The 20,989-nt window shown below is 38.4% G+C and overlaps 1 protein-coding gene across 1 annotated transcript in view; it reads left to right on the forward strand.

Moving 5' to 3' along the window:
* ARHGAP15 (Rho GTPase activating protein 15) overlaps window positions 1-20,989 on the forward strand; it is a 618,627-nt gene that overhangs the window by 69,141 nt on the left and 528,497 nt on the right. The window contains exon 3 of the mRNA XM_084799881.1: window positions 8,843-8,911. Within this exon, the coding sequence (XP_084656007.1) occupies window positions 8,843-8,911 (69 nt within the window). The remainder of the gene's footprint in view (window positions 1-8,842; window positions 8,912-20,989) is intronic.

Below are 20,989 nucleotides of genomic sequence, written 5' to 3' on the forward strand. Positions count from 1 at the left end.
CAGATTTATCTGAAGCAAGCCAATAGGCACCATTGCATACACTTAATTTGTCTTTAAATAAGATCAGCAGGTAGTCTGATTTTCTTCTTGAAGGAAAACATGTGTTTAGCCTTAAATAAAGCAAGGAAAGGAACCATCCTAGAAGTGCCTCTCTTCGGCTATCTAAGGGTAGGAAATTACGGTTAAGTTTAGCTATAATATGTCTCAAGAATGTTTTTTAATTGTTTCCTTTAATTTTTCTCAGGGGATAAGAGACATAATAAGCAGTGTCATATTTCTGACTTATTATATAATACACGGAGGATTAAGGAACAGCCAAATGTCATGTGTGGGGAACAGATTTGATTATGGATACCCACTATGACATTTGAATAGTATAGTGGTCAGAAGGGAGCAAATATACGTGCTTAGCTATGTATCTATCATATACTATGGTAAGCTATGTATCTGCATACACTATGCTAAGCTATGTATCTACCATGCACTGTGCTAAGCTATGTATCTGCATACACTATGCTAAGCTATGTATCTGCATACACTATGCTAAGCTATGTATCTGCATATACCATGTTAAGCTACGTATCTACATACACTATGCTAAGCTATGTATCTGCATACACCATGCTAAGCTATGTATCTATCATACATTATGCTAAGCTATGTATCTGCATACACCATGCTAAGCTATGTATATATCATACACTATGCTAAGCTATGTATCTGCATACACTATGCTAAGCTATGTATCTACCATGCACTGTGCTAAGCTATGTATCTGCATACACTATGCTAAGCTATGTATCTGCATACACCATGCTAAGCTACGTATCTACATACACTATGCTAAGCTATGTATCTGCATACACCATGCTAAGCTATGTATCTATCATACATTATGCTAAGCTATGTATCTGCATACACTATGCTAAGCTATGTATCTGCATACACAATGCTAAGCTATGTATCTGCATACACTATGCTAAGCTATGTATCTGCATACACTGTGCTAAGCTATGTATCTGCATACAATATGCTAAGCTATGTATCTGCATACACCATGCTAAGCTACGTATCTACATACACTATGCTAAGCTATGTATCTGCATACACCATGCTAAGCTATGTATCTATCATACACCATGCTAAGCTACGTATCTACATACACTATGCTAAGCTATGTATCTGCATACACCATGCTAAGCTATGTATCTACATACACTATGCTAAGCTATGTATCTACATACACCATGCTAAGCTACATATCTACATACACTATGCTAAGCTATGTATCTGCATACACTATGCTAAGCTATGTATCTATCATACACCATGCTAAGCTATGTATCTACCATACACTATGCTAAGCTATGTATCTGCATACACCATGCTAAGCTATGTATCTACCATACACCATGCTAAGCTATGTATCTACATACACTATGCTAAGCTATGTATCTGCATACACCATGCTAAGCTATGTATCTACCATACACCATGCTAAGCTATGTATCTGTATACACCATGCTAAGCTATGTATCTATCATACACTATGCTAAGCTACGTATCTACATACACTATGCTAAGCTATGTATCTATCATACACCGTGCTAAGTTATGTATCTATCATACACTATGCTAAGCTATGTATCTGCATACACCATGCTAAGCTATGTATCTATCATACACTATGCTAAGCTATGTATCTGCATGCACTATGCTAAGCTATGTATCTGCATACACTATGCTAAGCTATGTATCTGCATACACCATGCTAAGCTATGTATCTGCATGCACTATGCTAAGCTATGTATCTGCATACACTATGCTAAGCTATGTATCTGCATACACTATGCTAAGCTATGTATCTACATACACCATGCTAAGTTATGTATCTACCATACACTATGCTAAGTTATGTATCTATCATACAGTATGCTAAGCTATGTGTCTATCATACACTACATAAAGTTATGTGTCTGTCATACACTAATAAGGGACAAAAATCAAAGAGTTTGATCTCTAATTGCTTTATGTGATGGCCTACTATTAAGACTACTGAAAGACTGAGAAAACTTCTGAGAACTAGATAAGCATTCTGTGTCCACAGAGTTACAACACACTAAGTCCATGGCAGGGTCAAGGCCCACCATCTTAATCTTCTTCCTGCAAAGCTTGCGACCATATACATGTGCTGTAAAAGCAGTCATCCTTTAGGCTGTGTTTATTATTTGTAAACAACTACATTTTCACAAGTACTAGAAATATTAGTGATGTCTCCGCATTCCCAAAAGAATTCACTAACTTTCCTTAATTTCTGATTATGATAGCTTTAAGAAATTGAATTTGGCAAAACAAATGAAAATTTGAATATAAAACTTGGGATACACCAATTTTTTTTTGAGAAACTGTGAAGATAAAGACTAAACTTAACCACAGATTTATTTCTGCTTTTCTTCCACGTATCCAGGGAGGTTGCTAATGGGAGGCATGCCTCAGAAAAACGCACATGTCTGTGAAAACCTTGGAATGTACTAATGCTTTTCAAGTGATTTTATTTCAAGTCTAAGCCACAAGATATAAACTTTCATCAAAAATGGTAATCTATTTAAAATCAGAGCTGTGTGGAATGTTTCATGTTTATGTATAACTTTTATGGTAGACCCTCCCACACAGGGGAAATAATGTGCCCAAAATTCTGTTATTTTTACAGTATGCAATGTATCACCAACTAATCCCACTCTTTAGCTGCATGTGCTTTAAGTAGATTAAAAAATGAAAAAGACGTGGAAGAAAAAATTAAGACCATTTGCAAAAGTGAATTTTAAATTCCATTTTGAAGCTAAAGATCTCTAAAAATTAATAGTGCAGGTTCTAATAAGAAAAGAGAGGGTTTTGAAGGTAGCATGGTCTATGTACTCTGACACTCAATCTTTCCACTTAGCTTTCCACAGTTACAAAGCTACAAAAAGTAGAGAGGGCTGTGCGGTGATTGTGAAGGAAAAAAATGCAACTTTGATCTAAAACTGTTTAGTCATGTAGATTGATCTGATATCAGTTTTAAGAGAATTCGAGTCAGAAGACATTTACATTTCAATAGCTTTTTAAGGGGACCCACAATAAGTCCTTCCTATTTATAGGGTGTGATAATTCAATAGGAAAGTAGCATCATTGAATATGTAGTTTGCCCACACGAAGAAAGATAATAGTTCACATTACATTTTATTTTCCTCTCCAAATGAAACGTTGACATCAATTCAAACATTTGCTATCACAACTCCATTGTTTAAGAGGCAGGACTTAGAGATAAAAACAGCCTAAGAAAAATCATATCTTCAAAGATATGAAGTAAGAAAAATCTTACTTCAAAAGAAATTTAAAAGAGACTCTTAATAAACAAGCCAGAGAAACCGAGTTGTGAAGAATTTTGGAAATAAATTCATGTAAAAGTTCACAATTATTTAAAGAATTGAATTGCAAAATGATATTTAAAACATTTCATAACTCAGAAACTCATAAAAATCAACAAAATAAAGGTGGATGTGTGCCCTCTGCTGTGTAGTAAGCATACATATGTGTTCCCTGTAGGCTTAAGACCATGTAGAACCAAAGAGAAGCATACAGGATAATAACAGCTTTCACAGAGGTAAAGATTCTATAATTACACAAGGAAATAACTTGCTGAAATATAGTTGTATTAAACTAGCATAATTTCTCATTGATATTCATCTTCTCAAATTCAGTAACTATTTAGAAAATAGTCAGAAGTTAAAAATACCTAACAGACTTAGCTAGGTCCAGAAACATGGCATAAACGTCAGACTAAATGTAGGTGTGCAAAACTAGGTACATCTAGTCCTGAAATTCTTGAGAACTACTAGGGTGGTATAAATAAAATATTCTTTTTGATTTACTCATAGTAGAAATATTTGGTAACATACAAAATGCATTTTAATAATCTACGCAGAAATTGCTGAAATGAATGTACCAAACATGAACACTGTTCTGACAACACTAACTGATCATTGGAATATCTAGTCTCTTACATTGCCTTGTATAAGGAATATCCCAAAACAATTTACCGAAACCAGACAGTTACTCATAAATGTCTATAAAGGTACTATAAAATTGTCTGCTATTTTATAATACAGTTTAGGAGTTCCCCCTCCCTCAAACTTATTCCATGAGAATTTTGACTGGTCCCAAGTCTTCCTCATATCTATTAGACCAATTAAGTATATCATAGAAAGACAGTCTTATATATTCTAACTTTTCCTGATATCTATATTTAGTAGTTAAGCCATTGTGGATCCAGAGTTTTTGAAACCCTAACTCTTGGCTGGCCTAATGTGGTTTGGAATGACATGTTTCTTTGCTTTCCTGGGAAGACTGTTTCAGCAAAGGATGAGTGATGAAAGTTCCCTATGTTCAACAGCCTCACAACTTGATTGAGCATGGCAGATGAGCAGCTTATTGATCAGGAATAGTACCCCTACCAAAGAAGTATTTATAACAGGTTTGAAACTAATTTTGAGCTTCCCTGTTAAACGAGTGAAAATTTACAAGATTGACTCTCTCTTAAATGCCTACCTTAGAAACAGTCTTTTCTGTACTTGAAAGGATGCAATTTTTCAGCTCCTCCTAACTTTACTTACTGATGAGATAAAAGTGTGTATGTATGTATATATATATATCCATACATACAAATATATATGTGTGTGTGTGCATGCTAAGGATAAAAACTACATAGGCATGATGAATATAGTTTGGTAGGTATAGATTCACAAAATTACTTAAACTGTGTCAGTATTTCCATATTTATAAAACAAGGTAATGTTATTGACTTCTTAAAGCTTCTGTGAGATTAAATATGCTAATGTACGCAAAACAAAGCTTTCAATAGTACCTGGCAAGTCAGTACTTCATAAATGTTAGCATAAGATATTATCTGTTCATCATTTTGCATTTTAATTTTTTTTGCTAGATCATGGGATGAATGGTTTATTTCAAGAGAAAAGCAAGTATGTGTTCAGAAATGGTCATTTTTCTCATTAACATTTATTTCAGATTTTAATCATTGGCTTACTATATGAGTTTTCAATATTTTTCCTATATTATTCATTTAATATAATTTCAACAGATTTATTGTAAAGTAAAAATGGATTACTTTACTAGCAAATAGCTTTAATAGGATAAGCTTTCTACCAAACTTTAAGACTTTTAAAATAATAATTAAAGTTAAACAGTCACAGCTAAGCAAATGGCTGTCTTAGACTTGCTTTGTAGAACAGGCTGGCCTCGAACTCACAGAGACCCACCTACCTCTGCCTTCCTGAATGCTGGGATTGCAGGTGCACTGCGCCCTACTTACTACTCTGTTAATAATAAGAACAAAGTGGAATTTAAAAGCTCACCTTAGAGGTACTCATTCACCAGATGAGTTACAAGGAACACTTAGGGCCTGGGGGGGCCACTCTCCTTACCAAAGCCTACTAATGCTGAGACAAAGGAGAATATGGAGTGACAGCTCTGAATAGGTCCCACTCATCAACACTGGGATTTATTAGGCACTACTCTTTCTAACACCTGTGCTATTTTACCATCCAGGCAATTGACTTTTACCCCCGAGCTAGAAATACATTTGGGTTTTAAGGAAAAAGAATATGAAAGTTTTTATCACTTAGGAATCTTCTACCCTTACATGTAAAACATGTGTATTGCGTGGTTGGAAAGTAAAGTAGAGTAACTACTTAGGAGAAAGAATTTCAGGTGTAAGCCATCATGAAATGGGTTTTCACTTATTTATATTAATAACAAAAGATAACTTCTCACTGCCAAGCAGTAGATAGCCATTGTGAAACTGGGGTTTCTAGGGTTCCTCTCATTGACTACTTTTGCTCTCAGCTCTCTTATGCATAAGATCTTGCATCCTTACATCAATTTAATATCTACTGTGGCTATACTTTTGAGGTAATGCCAGCTTTCAAATTTTCTAATGATGGGTTCAAGAAATAGGAATTTGGATGTGAGGGTGATCTGGCTGTGACATCTGTCACCCCATTGTTCACCAGGGTTGATTCGGCTGATCTGTCTGGCTAGGCTGGTGTCCTCTTCCTCCCTCACCGCTCCATGTGCAGCCCTTCCAAAGCTGCATGCTCCTTGAAGAGGATGACCTTCCCCGAATAGAGGAGGACCAGTCTTTGGTCAAGGGTGTATGAATAGCTGTGCTCCCCTGCTAGAACCTCCAAACACAAAATAGGAATTTATTTCTCACTTATGCAAGAGAAGGTTGCTTTCTACAGAAAACCCTGAAAAGTTCCCTAATCATAAAACTACTATTTCCCCTAAATTTACAGTTAAATAATTACTAAAAGTAAACCTTCTGAGCCCAGGTTAGGTTCCGCCACATGATGACTCAGTGTCCCAAATCTTCCTTCCGTATAGATTAGTGTGATGTCGACTCCTGGCCAGTGTCAAAAGACAGAGAGAATTCGGAACAGACCCTGGTTGGTTAAGAGCTTTGGCCGTTGGTGTCTCTTTCTGCTCTCTTTCCATTAGCCTAAACTAGTCAAAAGGCAATTCCTAACTGTAAGGAAGGCTAAGCACAGATGCAAGGGTGTAAGATCTTCTTTCCTTACCACTCTCACTTTGTACTTATTTTCTAACATGCCTCACCAGCTCTCCAAAGAAGACATCTCCAAATAAGCCCTATTTCTCTAGACAATTCTCACCAAATACTGGCAAGACTGGTTTACATGATAGGAGCTGGGCACTACAGCAGTGACTGCCTGTACATTTGACAGACACTGAGAACTCAGATGCTCCAGCAGCCCCAGGATAGTACTGATGACCTGGAGCACTTCTGGAGAGCTGCTGGTCTGTAGCTCACACTGGAAGGCCAAAGAAGCTGGATTTTGATGACAATCACAGTGGCAGCCACAATAAAGCAGACACACTCACCAGCAAAAAAGCCAGGCCGGTAGGCAACACCAATGCTTACTGCTGGACATCTTGACACCCAGGCTGCAAGACAAAGGTGTTGTCCATCGTTTAGAGGCTCTCCCCTTGGTCCACAGTTAGTCCTTCCTGGAAATACCTTTAAGGACTAGTCCAGATGTGTGTCTCTTGCTTAATTTCAGATCCAGTCACATTGAAAACAAAGATAAATTCTCACAGCACCCAACTCTATCTATTTCCAGAATCTTCGGTGATAAATATTATTTTCACAAAGTCTCAGTCTCTCTGGAGAGCTAAATAATTTTGAACTTGAAATTTAATTTGTCTGCTTCACTGTCACATTTAACAAATAATGGTGACATCAGAGCTAGGTAACAAGAAAAGGACGAACAGCCTAGTCAGTACACCAAAACAATGGCTGTGTCCTGCTGGGCAGTCCCTGTGAGACCCTCGTTGTGGTGGAGACCATTGCTGGCTCCTATGTCTGGAAGGATGTCTTATATTCGTTATTCTGTACAGTCTATGTCTGCCTTTAAGACATGCTTCGCTATGCGTTATGCCCATCCTTCCACGCACACTCCAACTGGACAGTAGAGAGAATGATCTCAAATTTTGCTCTCTTAATATTTTTTGTGGAATAAATATGGGATTGCAGAATTGTATAGAGTTTCAGGATATTAGACCCAGCTTCTGATTTCTATGGTAATATAATTACCTCAACATCTTCACAGACATTGATTTGATATGTTTCAGTCTGTTAAGCATACTAGTAGCCAGAGCCAAAGGCACGAAAGCTTTCCATCTCTACTTATAGTGGTAAGCCTACTTTATTTCTCTCATCCACTTCCTTCTTTCTCTCTCTCTCCTCTCATCCTTCTCATTCTCCGTTTCATGTAAAATATGAAGTAATCTTACTGATGAAATCCTTTAATCTATCAAGCAAATTAAATCATAAGTTCCCCTCTCTTCTTTAATGATGGACTTTGTTCACAGTGCTTCTTCTGGAGAAAGAACAATAACCCCCATTTTTCTTTCCTAAAAAAAACAAAAAACAAAAAAAAACTGTCACGTGACTTTTGTGTATTTAATGGCATCTGAACAAGAAAGGAAGATGTGAGAATAACATAGCACATATACAGAGAATTATGACCTGGCATGATAAACAATACATCATATTTCAGCATGAAATATTTTTCCAGTTACTGCATTTTAAGATGCTGAAATACAAAGATGTAAAATATTTATTTTATTATGCTGAGGGTCTGGCAACAAAAGAAAAATGTTTCTATGAATGAAGCATAAGCTCAGCTTGCCTCTTCTCCATGATACTCAGGAATAGCTTGGCAGTTTACAAGTTTCATATGGATGAGATTGCTGGATGATGCTGGCTACCAGACCCTCACAAGTCTATCAGCTACATAATGACAAAGCTTCTCCTGATGGACACACCGTGTGGAGTGATTTGAGCTTCCTCATGACACTGGGATTACTGTCCAAGCTAAGAGTTCCAATAGAGATATGCAAATCATTTTATGCTCTAACCTTTACTGTCATGTAGTAGCACTTACATCACATAACTTGATGAAAGCAGGTGTAAAGGACTAGTGATGTCCAAGATTGAAATACTGATCTCATTGCTTGATAAAAGGAAATTCAAGGCTTAGAAAAACACATAACTATTTTTACAGCCAGCCACCTTAGAATAAAAATTTTATTCAAATTAATTATATCTAATATATTACTTATTTTGTATTTATGTTATAATCTTTATTTAATTAAATTTTAATATGTTCATTTTTATTTGTATATCTTCTAAATTCTCATTAAAACGTTTTTCAACTTTGTAAAGAAAGCAACGTAATAGTGTCAAATGTCAATATGTTTGCAGATTTCCCGCCACAGAAGGAATCAGTCACAGCACGTGTTGAAAGATGTCATTCCACCACTAGAACATCCAGTAAGTAACTCATTTTCCTGTAGTATTGTACTCTTTGATCTACTACTACAAAAGTTACCCTAAACTCAGTGACTCAAAACTGTACACGTAAACATCATGTGTAGAGAGAATCTCTTGTGTACTGCATGGAAGAATCACCTGCCAATAAAAAGATGATGGCCTAATAGGTGAGGCAGGAAATAGGAGGTTTGAGTTCCAAGAGAAAAAGATGAAATATGAGATAGAATTAGAGGCGGGAGCTTTGCCCCCCGACTCTGAGTAAGAAGGATGAATAACTAAGGAGAGGTATCCAGCCACGTGGTATAAGTAGAATAGAATAAATGGGTGGAATAAGTCATTTGCTAGTCAGGGAACCAGACAAAGCATATTGACTAGGCATTTATTTATACACAGTAAAGTCTCGGAGTCATTATTTTGGAATTGGGGCGTAGGAGGAAAACCTGCTGTCAAAATAGGTTGCAAGCATACATTGTGTGAATCCCGAATTTAAGTATCTTTATTAGTGCCTGGCTCAGTGACCGAGAGGTTACAATCAACCTGTCACTCAGAACTGGATCATATGTGCAAGTCTGACTGAGGGAGTGTCACGCTCACTAACATGATTCACTTCTGTAAGAAACCTTGGATATGAGTATTTTGTATCAGATACTATAAAACTTGTGTTCAGAACAAGAATTTCAAATATAGGTAGCTCTCCTCCACCCAGTTACATCTTTGTTTACTCAAACACCCACTGCTGGATTCCAGGAACTTAATGGCCTGGGAACAGGACCCCTTTCTCCTTCCTCCTCCATTTCCTGTGCGCTGACTCTTTGAGGTGGTAGAGCCTTTCCTTTTCAGAACATTCCATCCATAAGGGATCCACACTCATGAGCTGATTACTTCCTATCTCTTGCTGCAGTCATGGTGCAGGTTAAAATGTCAACTTTGTGTCCATCAGCTACAGTATAAGTCCTTGAACCAAAATTCTCAGTGACCTCTATTCTCTCAAGGGTAGAAGTTGGAAGACAAGCAGGAGTTCTCAGGTCTTAAAGGTCCAGCTGCCTCACTAAACACAACTTCCTTCATCTGGCTTATTCTTCTTTCTTTGAACTGGTTCTTCCTCTGAGGTGCTATTCCACTTCTCCATTCATCTTTCCGGTAAACCCTAATTCATTTGTGACCATTATATTTAAGGAATGTTGCTTTGTTTACTTGCTATTGTTATTCATCTTATATCACTTTTAAAATGAACTCCTGGCTTAGTAAGATGGCTCATTGGGTAAAGGCACTTGCTGCCAACACTTTCAAACTGAGTTCTATATCTATGATGCACATATTAAAAAGAGAGTTGACTTCAGCAACTCATTTGTATGCCTACACACACACACACACACACACACACACACACACACACACACAAACACACACAGTGAGGGGGGGGTCACACACAGAATAAATATAAAACTAAAAATGGGTCTTGTTTAACCTCTTTTAACTCCTTTATTTTTTTACCCTTATCCAATATTCCCTTTAGAATTTGCTACCTTTTATTAATCAGCTCATTAGAGTGTCAGGCTGCCAGGATAGAGGAATCAATTCCTGTGTTCACTATTCTAGTCCTGTGATCCTCATGATTGCAAGAGCATGGGAGGAGAATTCTGTGAGTATCATTTGAGTCTATGGCATAGTGAAAAGATAATGGCTTTGGTTATAAGACAATCTATATTTCACCACTTCTTACATCTCCAATTACTAATTAGTCATTTCACCTGAGACTTTTTTCTCACTAGAAGCAACAATTAAAATATATCCAATTCACTTGTCATCAATATCGCCCCAAGCTGCCTCCTTCATCATCAGGCCAGCTCTGGTAGCAACAAACATCTCCTGGTTTCACATGCCTTTCCTTTGGATTTTTCTTTTAGCTACCACTACAACTATCACTCTGTCTCTCTCCATGTGTGTGTGTGTGTGTGTGTGTGTATTTTTTTATTACACACATATGAGGGTGTATGTGCACATATATGAGTGTGCAGTATGACCAAATGAGACATCTCTTCAGCCGTAACCTAGCCAGCCATCTTAGGAAGTAGCCTCTCCTTAGTAGTCATGTGACCACACACTTCTCTTTGTGACCACGCAGACCACCATCTTGACTTTCATATGCTTTGGATCCCATCTCTAATGCCACTTTATGTCTTTCACACAGGTCATACAAGGGCAAAGCTGGGCAGTAATTTCAGAACAGTATCTTCAGTATTTCATTTTTCCTACCCAAACAAACTGGTTTCTTTTTACCTATCGTATCACATTTATAGAATACTTCTATGGCCCTGATTTATGCTATGTATTATCTACTCCAAAACACACACCCTCAAGCCAGTAATAGAAGCATGATTGAGACATGGCTTTTAGCCCGAAGGAGCTTGAATTTCCTGCAGTAATTATGGTGCTTTCATCCTATCACATGTTCAAATACTGTTAGGCTGTCCACTCTTATTTCATGGGTAATAGACTTGTTCCATGGCTGGACTGTGAATGCCTTGAAGTGAGAGGCCACTACTGTGCTCTCTTCGTTATGTCATTCTCCCACTTACACTACTTTTGACATTATTGTTTTTTTCTGGAAAGACATATTTGCCAACTGGTATAACAAGATACTAAGTGTTTTTGAAAATGTTGGTTGAAAATATTAAATAAATACTGTTATTCAAATGAAGCTCAATCATCTTTTTAATATTGAAATAAGATGTATTTATATTTTGTTTTCAAGATTATCTTTTTTTTAAGACACAGTTTCTCTGTGTAGCCTTGGCTGTCCTGGAACTTGCTCTGTAGACCAGTCTGGCTCCTCACTCATAGAGAGCTGCCTGCCTCCTCCTCCCAAGAGCTGGGATTAAAGGCATATGTCACTACCACACAGCAAAGTTATTAGTTCTTAACTTTACACTTGTTAAGGAAGCTAGTTCTACAACTTCTCAAATTTGAAGGGGCTTGCCCTTTTATAAGCTGCTTTCCAAGAGCAATTTAGACTTGTCTCTTTCCCAGATGCATAGCACTAAAATGTCCTACTTCCTTTTCCGTCTCCTTACTGAATTAAAACTTATATGAAGAGAAGCTCATGCATGACTTGCTATTTCACTATTCGGACTTAATATCTGGCATATTGTAACCTCACAATGAATATGGAAATAAATATATACAAATAGTTATTCAGGTACATATATAATACATACCTTACATATGTATACACACACATACACACACACACACACACATATATATATACATAAATGTCTATGAAATACATTGAAGTGTCTCAAATTTTTACACACTATATATTTATGAATTATGAAATGTAAGAATTTAAGTTATGATTATTTTCAAATTTAATTAATAATGATCTAATTTTCAATTTCATAGCCATGCCTATATAGTAAGTATAATCTAAGTTTAGACAAACCATTAGAATATTAAGAAATAGTCTTCGTAGTTTATCTTACTAGTATTAGGGATATATTTTTAATAACTAACATGTGGTAAGTTGTCTTATCTTTGTAGCTTCAATTTTTAAAAAAAGAAAATGTATGATCTTAAAAGCTAACATTGAAAAGAAATATTAAATCTAAGCAAAAACAATATTTTAAACTAAAATTATAGTTTGTAATCTAAGTGTACATGCCCTCCATCTCCACATGCATACAAAGACACATAGCCACTACTTCCACAAACCTTAAAAATGATCAATTAATTGCTTCCTGATGCTGATGTGATCTCCCATGAGTCCTCTCTCAGAGTGGACACCTAACTCGCTCTGGCTACTGTGTACAGAGAACACCCAATTTTTCCTCTATGGCTTCTAGTAGGTCAAACTTCTTACTTTTATTTTAAAGTCGGAAATGACATCAGTTACCTAAACTCTACCTGGGTGAGTTGACTCTTAGGAAGAGTGATGAGGAAAGAACCACCAACATTTTTCCAAAAAGCAGATGTGTAAATTTTAACCTATCCATTACAATTCATGAAGACCCGCTTCTCTGGAACACACAAAGTTTGCATTAAATCTGAGTAACTTGAACTTACATTCGCTTCATCTGCTGGCTGATTCTTTTCCCCCAACTTGGATAGGCTCATGTCTCTCTCTGCCTCCTCATTCTCTCCATGCCTCGGCACGGCAGCCAGGTCATCCAGAGCTTTCTCTTGCTAATGTCGATCAGCACACACTGTCATGGATGAAACAATGCACCAAAATAATTTGAAGAATTTATTTAAACTTGAGTTGAAATGATTACTTATGTTTGTTGCTTTTAAATCATAGGGATGCTCACGTGTATTGATTTTTCAAAACACTGGCCATAATGTAAATCTCACTTCTTTTATCTCATATCCAAAGAACCTTCCTAAATATTTTTAAGAATCATGAGACCAGTTTTGGTAACAAATTTTCAAATTATCCATTAAGTCTATTCCTTTTTTGGAGTAAAACGTTTTACTTTATATAGAGTGAAAACTGCTGTTGTGTGTGTTCGAATGAGTGAATTTTTCTTTTGGGGAACCATGCATTATTTTACAGCTCGTTTTAATAAAGCTGATTGTGATCTGATCAACACGAATAATTAAAAGAGCAACACAGTTGTTTTGACAGCTACCTTCGAAACATTCCTAATTGGAATCTAAAAATGCTCACAGGGGCCCCAGTTCAGGAGGAAGTGTAGCATTGGTGCCACATAGATGTATCAGGGCTTCAGTGCAAGAGGCTGGAATCATAGCAAAGAGCTGTGTGATTGCTTAGCGTCGCTACAAAGCAGCAACTTTAATACGAAACATCATGACACAAAACTCTAATGCACTCGTATGCATTTGTTTCTTGATCTTCTATTAATATATTCCATATTACTACTGTTCGTGAGACCAATTAGTTTCGAGGCACTATTCCTTTTTCCCTAAATAAAGACTCAAGAAAAATAACCCCTGATTAGAGCATGTTAAATCTTTATCGTCTTTATTTGTATTGAAACATTGTAAGGCATGTCTACTGATAACCCTGCAGGAGTCAAAAGCCTGTGGTGGGTTTTAGAGTATCAGCTGCTCCCTCCTGAGCGAGGAAGATTGTAAGGGCAGAGCTCAGGAAGTTGTCCTGGCTCAGGGCAAAGCAGGCTTTTGCAGATAAACCTAAATCACAGATTCTCCCTTTTCAAGCACGATATCACTTTGTGAATTAATTAGTACTAGCAGGGGCTTTAGAGATGAAAGGCATTATGAAGATATTGTACTTTCTGAGTTTAACAGGAAAAAAAAGGGGGGGGGGAGTAGGAACTTCGTGAGACAAATTCTAGACCAGCTGGCCTTGAACTATGTTGAAAACACAAACAAAAGTCTCTTCAGTCTTTCCAAATGCCGTTTTGCTAAGTCGAGTTAGGTTTGTAAAATAATAATGTCCCAATATTCAAGGAAGTAATAAGTTAAATAGCTGAATGCTTTTATTAATAGAAGCCAAGCCATTTCAACTTACATATTTCTTTCATTTCCCTAAGCAAAAGTCTGCTTATTCATTCATGTGTTTTTCCTAGGTCATGGTCAGTCAGGAAGATGGCTAGGCTGTGGGGATCTGATGAGAGATTAACAAATCATGGCCTTGCTGTGGTGGTGGTGGTGGTGGTGGTGTATGCCTATAATCCCAGAGTTTAGGAGGCAGAGGCAGGAGGACTTCTGTGATTTTGAGGCCAGTCTGTTCTACAGAGTGAGCTCCAGGACATACAGGGCTATGCAGAGAAAACAACAACAACAACAACAACAAACCAGAACAATACAAGTCATGGTCTTTCATGGAGAAAGGCCTACAGACAAGCCAAAGCACCAATGCTTAGAAAAAGGCTTCAATTTGCAATAGTTTCTGTGGGAGAGGAAAAACCTATCTTGGTGTCAGTAGTCACACAAGCACTCTTTCTTTCTTTCTTTTTTTTTTTTTCCTTTTTTTTAAATTAATTTTTTCTTGTTACATCTCAATGGTTATCCCATCCCTTGTATCCTCCCATTCTTCCCTCCCTCCCATTTTCCCCTTATTCCCCTCCCCTATGACTGTTCCTGAGGGGGATTTCCTCCCCCTGTATATGCTCATAGGGTATCAAGTCTCTTCTTGGTAACCTGCTGTCCTTCCTCTGAGTGCCACCAGGTCTCCCCCTCCAGGGGACATGGTCAAAGGTGAGGCACCAGAGTATGTGAGAAAGTCATATCCCACTCTCCACTCTACTGTGGAGAGTGTTCTGACCATTGGCTAGATCTGGGTAGGGGTTTAAAGTTTTACGGCCTGTATTGTCCTTGGCTGGTGCCTTAGTTTGAGTGGGACCCCTGGGCCCAAATCTGCCTACCATAATGTTCTTCTTGTAGGATTCTAGGACCCTCTGGATCCTTCTACTTTGCCATTCTCCCATGCTTCTCTCATCTAGAGTCCTAATAGAATGTCCTCCCCTCTCTCTCAGTTTCCTGGTAAGAAAAATAGGAATAGGTCTTCCTCAAGACCCAGCTATTCCACTCCTTGGAATATACCCAGAAGATGCTCCAGCACACAACAAGAAAATTTGCTCAACCATGTTCATATCAGCCTTATTCATAATAGTCAGAATATAGAAACAGCCTAAGTGTCCATCAATAGAAGCACTCTTTCTAAGTGTCATTTAAAAATGATATTTGCATCATAAGTAGAACTGTGAAAACATATATAGAAATAGGAATTTAAAAAAAATCTTCAAGAAAAAAAACCAGTATATTCAGGCTAGAGGTGAATAGATTTATTTTAATTGTATTTGAAAAATGTCAGGAGTGCTATGATGAGGCAGACATGGTGGTACATGCCTGCAATACAAATACTCAAGAGGCAGAAACAGGAGGTCTGTAAGTTCAAGGCCAGCTTGGTCCACGTAGAGAATCCCAGGAGAGGAGCCATCCAGGACTGCATACCCTAGGCCTGAAAAGAACAAACAAAAGTTCCAACCTGACTAGATTAAAATGATCAAAAGACAAGAGCTATGGCGCATGAGCAAAGGGAACAATGTTCAGGCGAAGAAGCTTGAGGTGATGGGAAGAGTCCTAGAAGCCCTCAAAGAGAAATGAGTTAAATTATGTCTCCCAGCCGTGTCCCCCACTTGTAATTCACTTATTTCCAGAGTATAGAAGAGGTGCACTCACATCAACAAATACTGCTACAACTGAGCAATTCTCTTTTCACAACTTCACAGAGGGAAATTAAGTTATAATACAAATGAATTATGGTAGTAAGTGGTTGGGACAGCCGTGGGAAAGGAGGCCCATGCTTTGTGAACTTCAATGATGGTCAAAAGACAAGTAACATTGCAAGCAAAGACAGAAACAGAAATTCCCAGGGAGAATATATTGAGCGTTGAATTATAAAAAAAAAAAAAATGCCTTCAAAAAAAACCCAAAGATAATTCTTTAGATACAGAGCAGCTCCTACTAAACCCTAAAGAGAATCTGGATTTCGTAGTGGCAAATAAATGAGACATGCTGCCTTCACAATGAGAGACTGACTAAGGAATAAGGTTCATGGGAGATCTTAAACATGAAATGGGATAATGACATTTTCAAAGTGACCTTTTGATGAGCTGGAGATAAATAAATCAGCAACACAAGGCTAGCATTTCCCTTGAAATATACAGTGGTTTAATAAGAGGGGCACAAAAATACCTTGGCAAAACACAACATGTGCTTCACCAATCCCAGTGTTTAGAAAACAGTTTAGGACTCTGAGTGGAACCCTAAAGCTAGACATGATCCCACGCCCTCAAATGAGACAAGTAGGAGAGGGTAACTGTATGAAGGCACACTCCACACACGAACCAAAACGTGCAAGGAAGCTGTGACATAAGTATTCCCAAAGCCAGATCACGAAGCCAGACCACCTTCTCAAGAGTTTGGGGACCTGTGTTTGTTTGTGGTAGTTGGTTGCTTGCCTTTTGTCTCTTCGTTTCTGTTTCTTGGAAACAGGCTCTCACAATGTTGTAGCCCTGGCTTACCTGGAACTTACTATGTATACAAGCCTCTCCTTGAACTTGGGGGCTGTTCTCTTTACCTATCTCTCCAAGTGCTGAGGTTTTGCCATTGGCCACTATGCCATGCTTCAAGAACTCCTTTAGGAATGCACAGCTGTTTTCTGGGCTTTGCCAATGTGTGAGCACAGAACTACTTTTGCTCCACTCTTCTTTATGTAATCATTGCATGCAACTTGAGAATTTAAATACTTATACATGCTATATGTTACATATTTACCTGAGGTAAGGATATTGTATCTGAAAGCGTCATCCTTCAGAGAAATCCTCAAGGGTTCCTTCCATATCATGTTCTTTCTCTCTCTTTGATTTACAATTTAGCCATGGATGTCCTCTTATGAATAGGTGTAGGGCCAGTGGAGAATGGCCAAACTACCATGGACTACACTCCCTTAACAACCATCAACTGTCGATTTCTTCTCCACTTGGGGTAGGAGCTCCTGTGTCCATCCACTTTCCACGCTATAACGTTGATTGCTTTGGTCTTGTGTAGGTTTTACATAGGCAACCACAGCTTTGGAAAGTTCACAGACACAGCGTTTCTCTAATGTTCAGAAGATACTGTTTTGCACAAGTACTCTGTGAACTCTGGCTCTGACAGGTTTTTTGCCCCTTCTTACACATTACCCGAGCCTTGTGGGAGAAGATGTGGTAAACATGTTCCATTTGTGACCTAGCATACCACAGATATCTTTTCTCAGCAGTTTGCTCAGTCGTGGGTCTGTGCATCAACTGTTCTCCTCTACACAAAAAGAGACTTCTTTGATGAGAACTGAGAGCTTCGCTAATCTATGGATATAAAAAATTATGTATATAGAAGGAATGTATCTATTTAGCAAACTCATAATAATAGGATCCCATTAGGGGATCTGAGTTCCTGTGGTGGTTCGAAAGAGAATGTTTATGTTGGGTCAGATATTTGAACACTTGGCCCCTAGTTTGTGGTACTGTTTAGGGAAATGGTACAGCTTTGGAGGCAGGTGTTGAGAGCTCATAGCCTCACCCAACACTTGAGTTCATTTTCTCTGCTTTGTGTTTATGACTAAAGATCCCTTGCTTTCCACTCTAGCCACCTGCTGCCTCACCATCCCATCATTAGCCAAACTCTTCTTTTCATAAGTTGCAACATATCTAACACAGCTCCTTGGCCACAGGTACTTGGCCAAGTTTATAGTGAGTAGCATGATCTACCTCCCATGCTGTGAGCCCTAACCCCAATCAGGCATCTACACAGAAAAAAGTGGAACTATAGTAAGAGCCATACATGATGGATAACTTTAAGGAAATAGAATGTTTCAGCTACAACAGAGCTGATGCATGTGTGAACTCACAAAGACGGTGACAGCACCTACAAGGCCAGCACAAGTTCAAGCCAGACAAAAATCTCAACACAGAGAAGGGGAACTGGGCACCAAGTTGCACCATTAACCAAGAAACTACTTGCAATTGATCACTGTTGGGAAAGGAAAAGTCCATTTCTGTCCCTAGAGAGAAAGTGGGATATCAACCACACTTCCCCTCGGGCCTCGCATTCAGGAGGAGTTGGCCAGCAAAAATGGACTTCATAGTGTTTGCTTGTTTTTGGGGTGTGTGTATATGTGTGCTTGTGTACGTATGTGTGCACATATGCGCATGTGTGTGTGAGAGAGTGCATGTGTTGGCTCTCTTGTAGTCATGATTTTTTTTTTAAAAGAGAGAGAAATAAAATAACAAACAGAACAGTTCATTTGTGTCACATCTACAAAGGACCAAGTCTCAGGTTGCTGACCTCCGAAGCAGCAGGAATATGTAGTATAGGGACTTCTTTACTGCATAGTGGACAAGGAGAAGATCAGAACAGTAACAACAGGAGAGTAAGTCAAATATAGTCTCCAAGAGCCTTTACACACACACACACACACACACACACACACACACACCATCAGCACTTACTCCCTTACTCCACTTCCTCCCACCCAGTCTGTCTTGCTCCCTGCCATTGACCTACTTCCTCTAACCAGGCACTACCTTCCACAGTCTCACCACTTCCCGATAGTGTATTAAAATCCAATTTAGTGTTGAATGCCATCTAGAAACGCCTGCACAGTCACACCCTGAGGTGTGCTTGAGTAATCTCACAGTCATTCTTAAATCCAATTGAAGCTAACAATCAAAATTAGCATCAGGGTGTAACCTGAGAACAATGTCAAGGAAAGAGAAAGCACACACACACACACACACACACACACACACACACACACACACACACACGTAAAAAAGACAAAAGTGTCTCTTTCTGAGTATAGAAGAAAAGTAGGAAGCAATTACAGAAGAAAAGAGAAGCATTTGGAGGATATAAAATGATATGAGAAAACACATCCTCACTTGATAATTTTTAATAGAAATCATCAAGCGGGAGTACCAGCAAAGCACTGTGGGGTTCTTAAAACTTTAGCAGCCACCTTAGTAATAAATAAGAAAGTATATGAATACTATCGGGTGGAAAGTTATAGTGGTCCAGGGTTATGGTCATGGAGTAGTGATACAAACCTCTTTTAGAAGATTGGTCAGCCATACATAGGATTCGTGTAGCGAATTCCCTCTCAGAGACAGATCATCCAAGTTTCAGAATAAAGCTTCTCTCAGATTTATGGGACCAAAAATAAATCCTATTTTCTGATAGAATGAGTTTTTATGGAGACCCATTGATGCTTCCTCAAAGAATCCAAAGTGGGGAAGGAGGAAATCCTGCCTCTCATGGCTTGAGTCACTGGCTTTCTATGTCAGACCACCCACAGAGCTATGTAGTGTCAGTGGTTGTCAATAAACACAGACTAAGAACAAAGGAGGGAGAACAGAAAAGTCAACCCACCAGCAGAACAAATATTATAAAGCAAAAGAGCTATGTGGTTGAAGACCAAATTGCCAACCAAATTGGATGAAAATTGCAGTCAAAGTTACTTCACTTTATCTTAGCAAAATTGTTCAATGGACCACTAAAGATAGATGAAATAGATTCCTAGCATTTGTGTCTGGTAACAGCAGACCTTTGTATTAAAAAATTATAGGCTTATGTTTGTCACAGTTGTGACTGTTAATCAAAAGTTCTCTTCTCTTTTACCTGCCTGGCATGTCCAACCTAGGCATATGAGCAGGTTTCTCTTGGAATTCCATTACTATTCATTCTCAGCTGTGCCTCAGCACACAGGAGGCTGCTGAAACACTTCCTCGGAACTGGCAGCCTGGCTGGCATCCAGCCTGGACAAACTGCTGATCTTTCCTGCCACCCTATGTTAAATAGGGATGCTAGCTGACATTGAGAAAATAGCTCCAAAATCCACAGTTAGCATCTAAAGACTGGCTGATATTTTTTAAGTATACATGGTTTGGGTGCTGTGATTCCTTTGATGAATTTCAGTTTGGCCAAGAATCTGGCATGGGAGGAATCCTAAACTTAAATGTAAACCCTATATATATATATATATAACTTTGTAGATCACTAAAGACAAGACAATCTGAGCTCCAGATGTTGGAACTATAAACTGAAGTTTATAGACCGCTGTTCTTTCAGACCATGGGACTAAGAAAACAATTAATAAGATACCAACCACAAACCCAGATGTACACTACATAGCAATCTTCTGTTTATACCAATACCTCCTTCCTCAGGCTAAGCCTCTCAGAATGACTGCTTCCCAGTATGTGGAACACTGGGAAGTTCCAGTGCATGACAGCAATCCCTTAAATAGTCACAGAATTAAGTTTACCTTAGGGAAGCCTTTCTTGTCAGGGTAGCACCTGGGCAAGGCAGCCTGTTTGAGTGTGAGAAGTCAGTTGGAGTTCACTGGTCCAGGCTGAAGAATGACCAGAGAGATTCAGAGGAGTAGAGGAGCGGTATCAGTCCACCAAAAAGAAAGGATGCTTTGATGTGAGCCAATAGAGGTTAAGCTGCAGTAAGATCATGAGTGTCTTGTTAATCTTGGAGCTCCTGTGCTAGCATGATGGCTGGTGATTGAGAGAACGGAGAACGGAGTATGATTAACTGAAAACTTGG

Source organism: Acomys minous, assembly GCF_964271855.1.
Source record: "Acomys minous genome assembly, chromosome: 10".
Classification (NCBI taxonomy): domain Eukaryota; kingdom Metazoa; phylum Chordata; class Mammalia; order Rodentia; family Muridae; genus Acomys; species Acomys minous.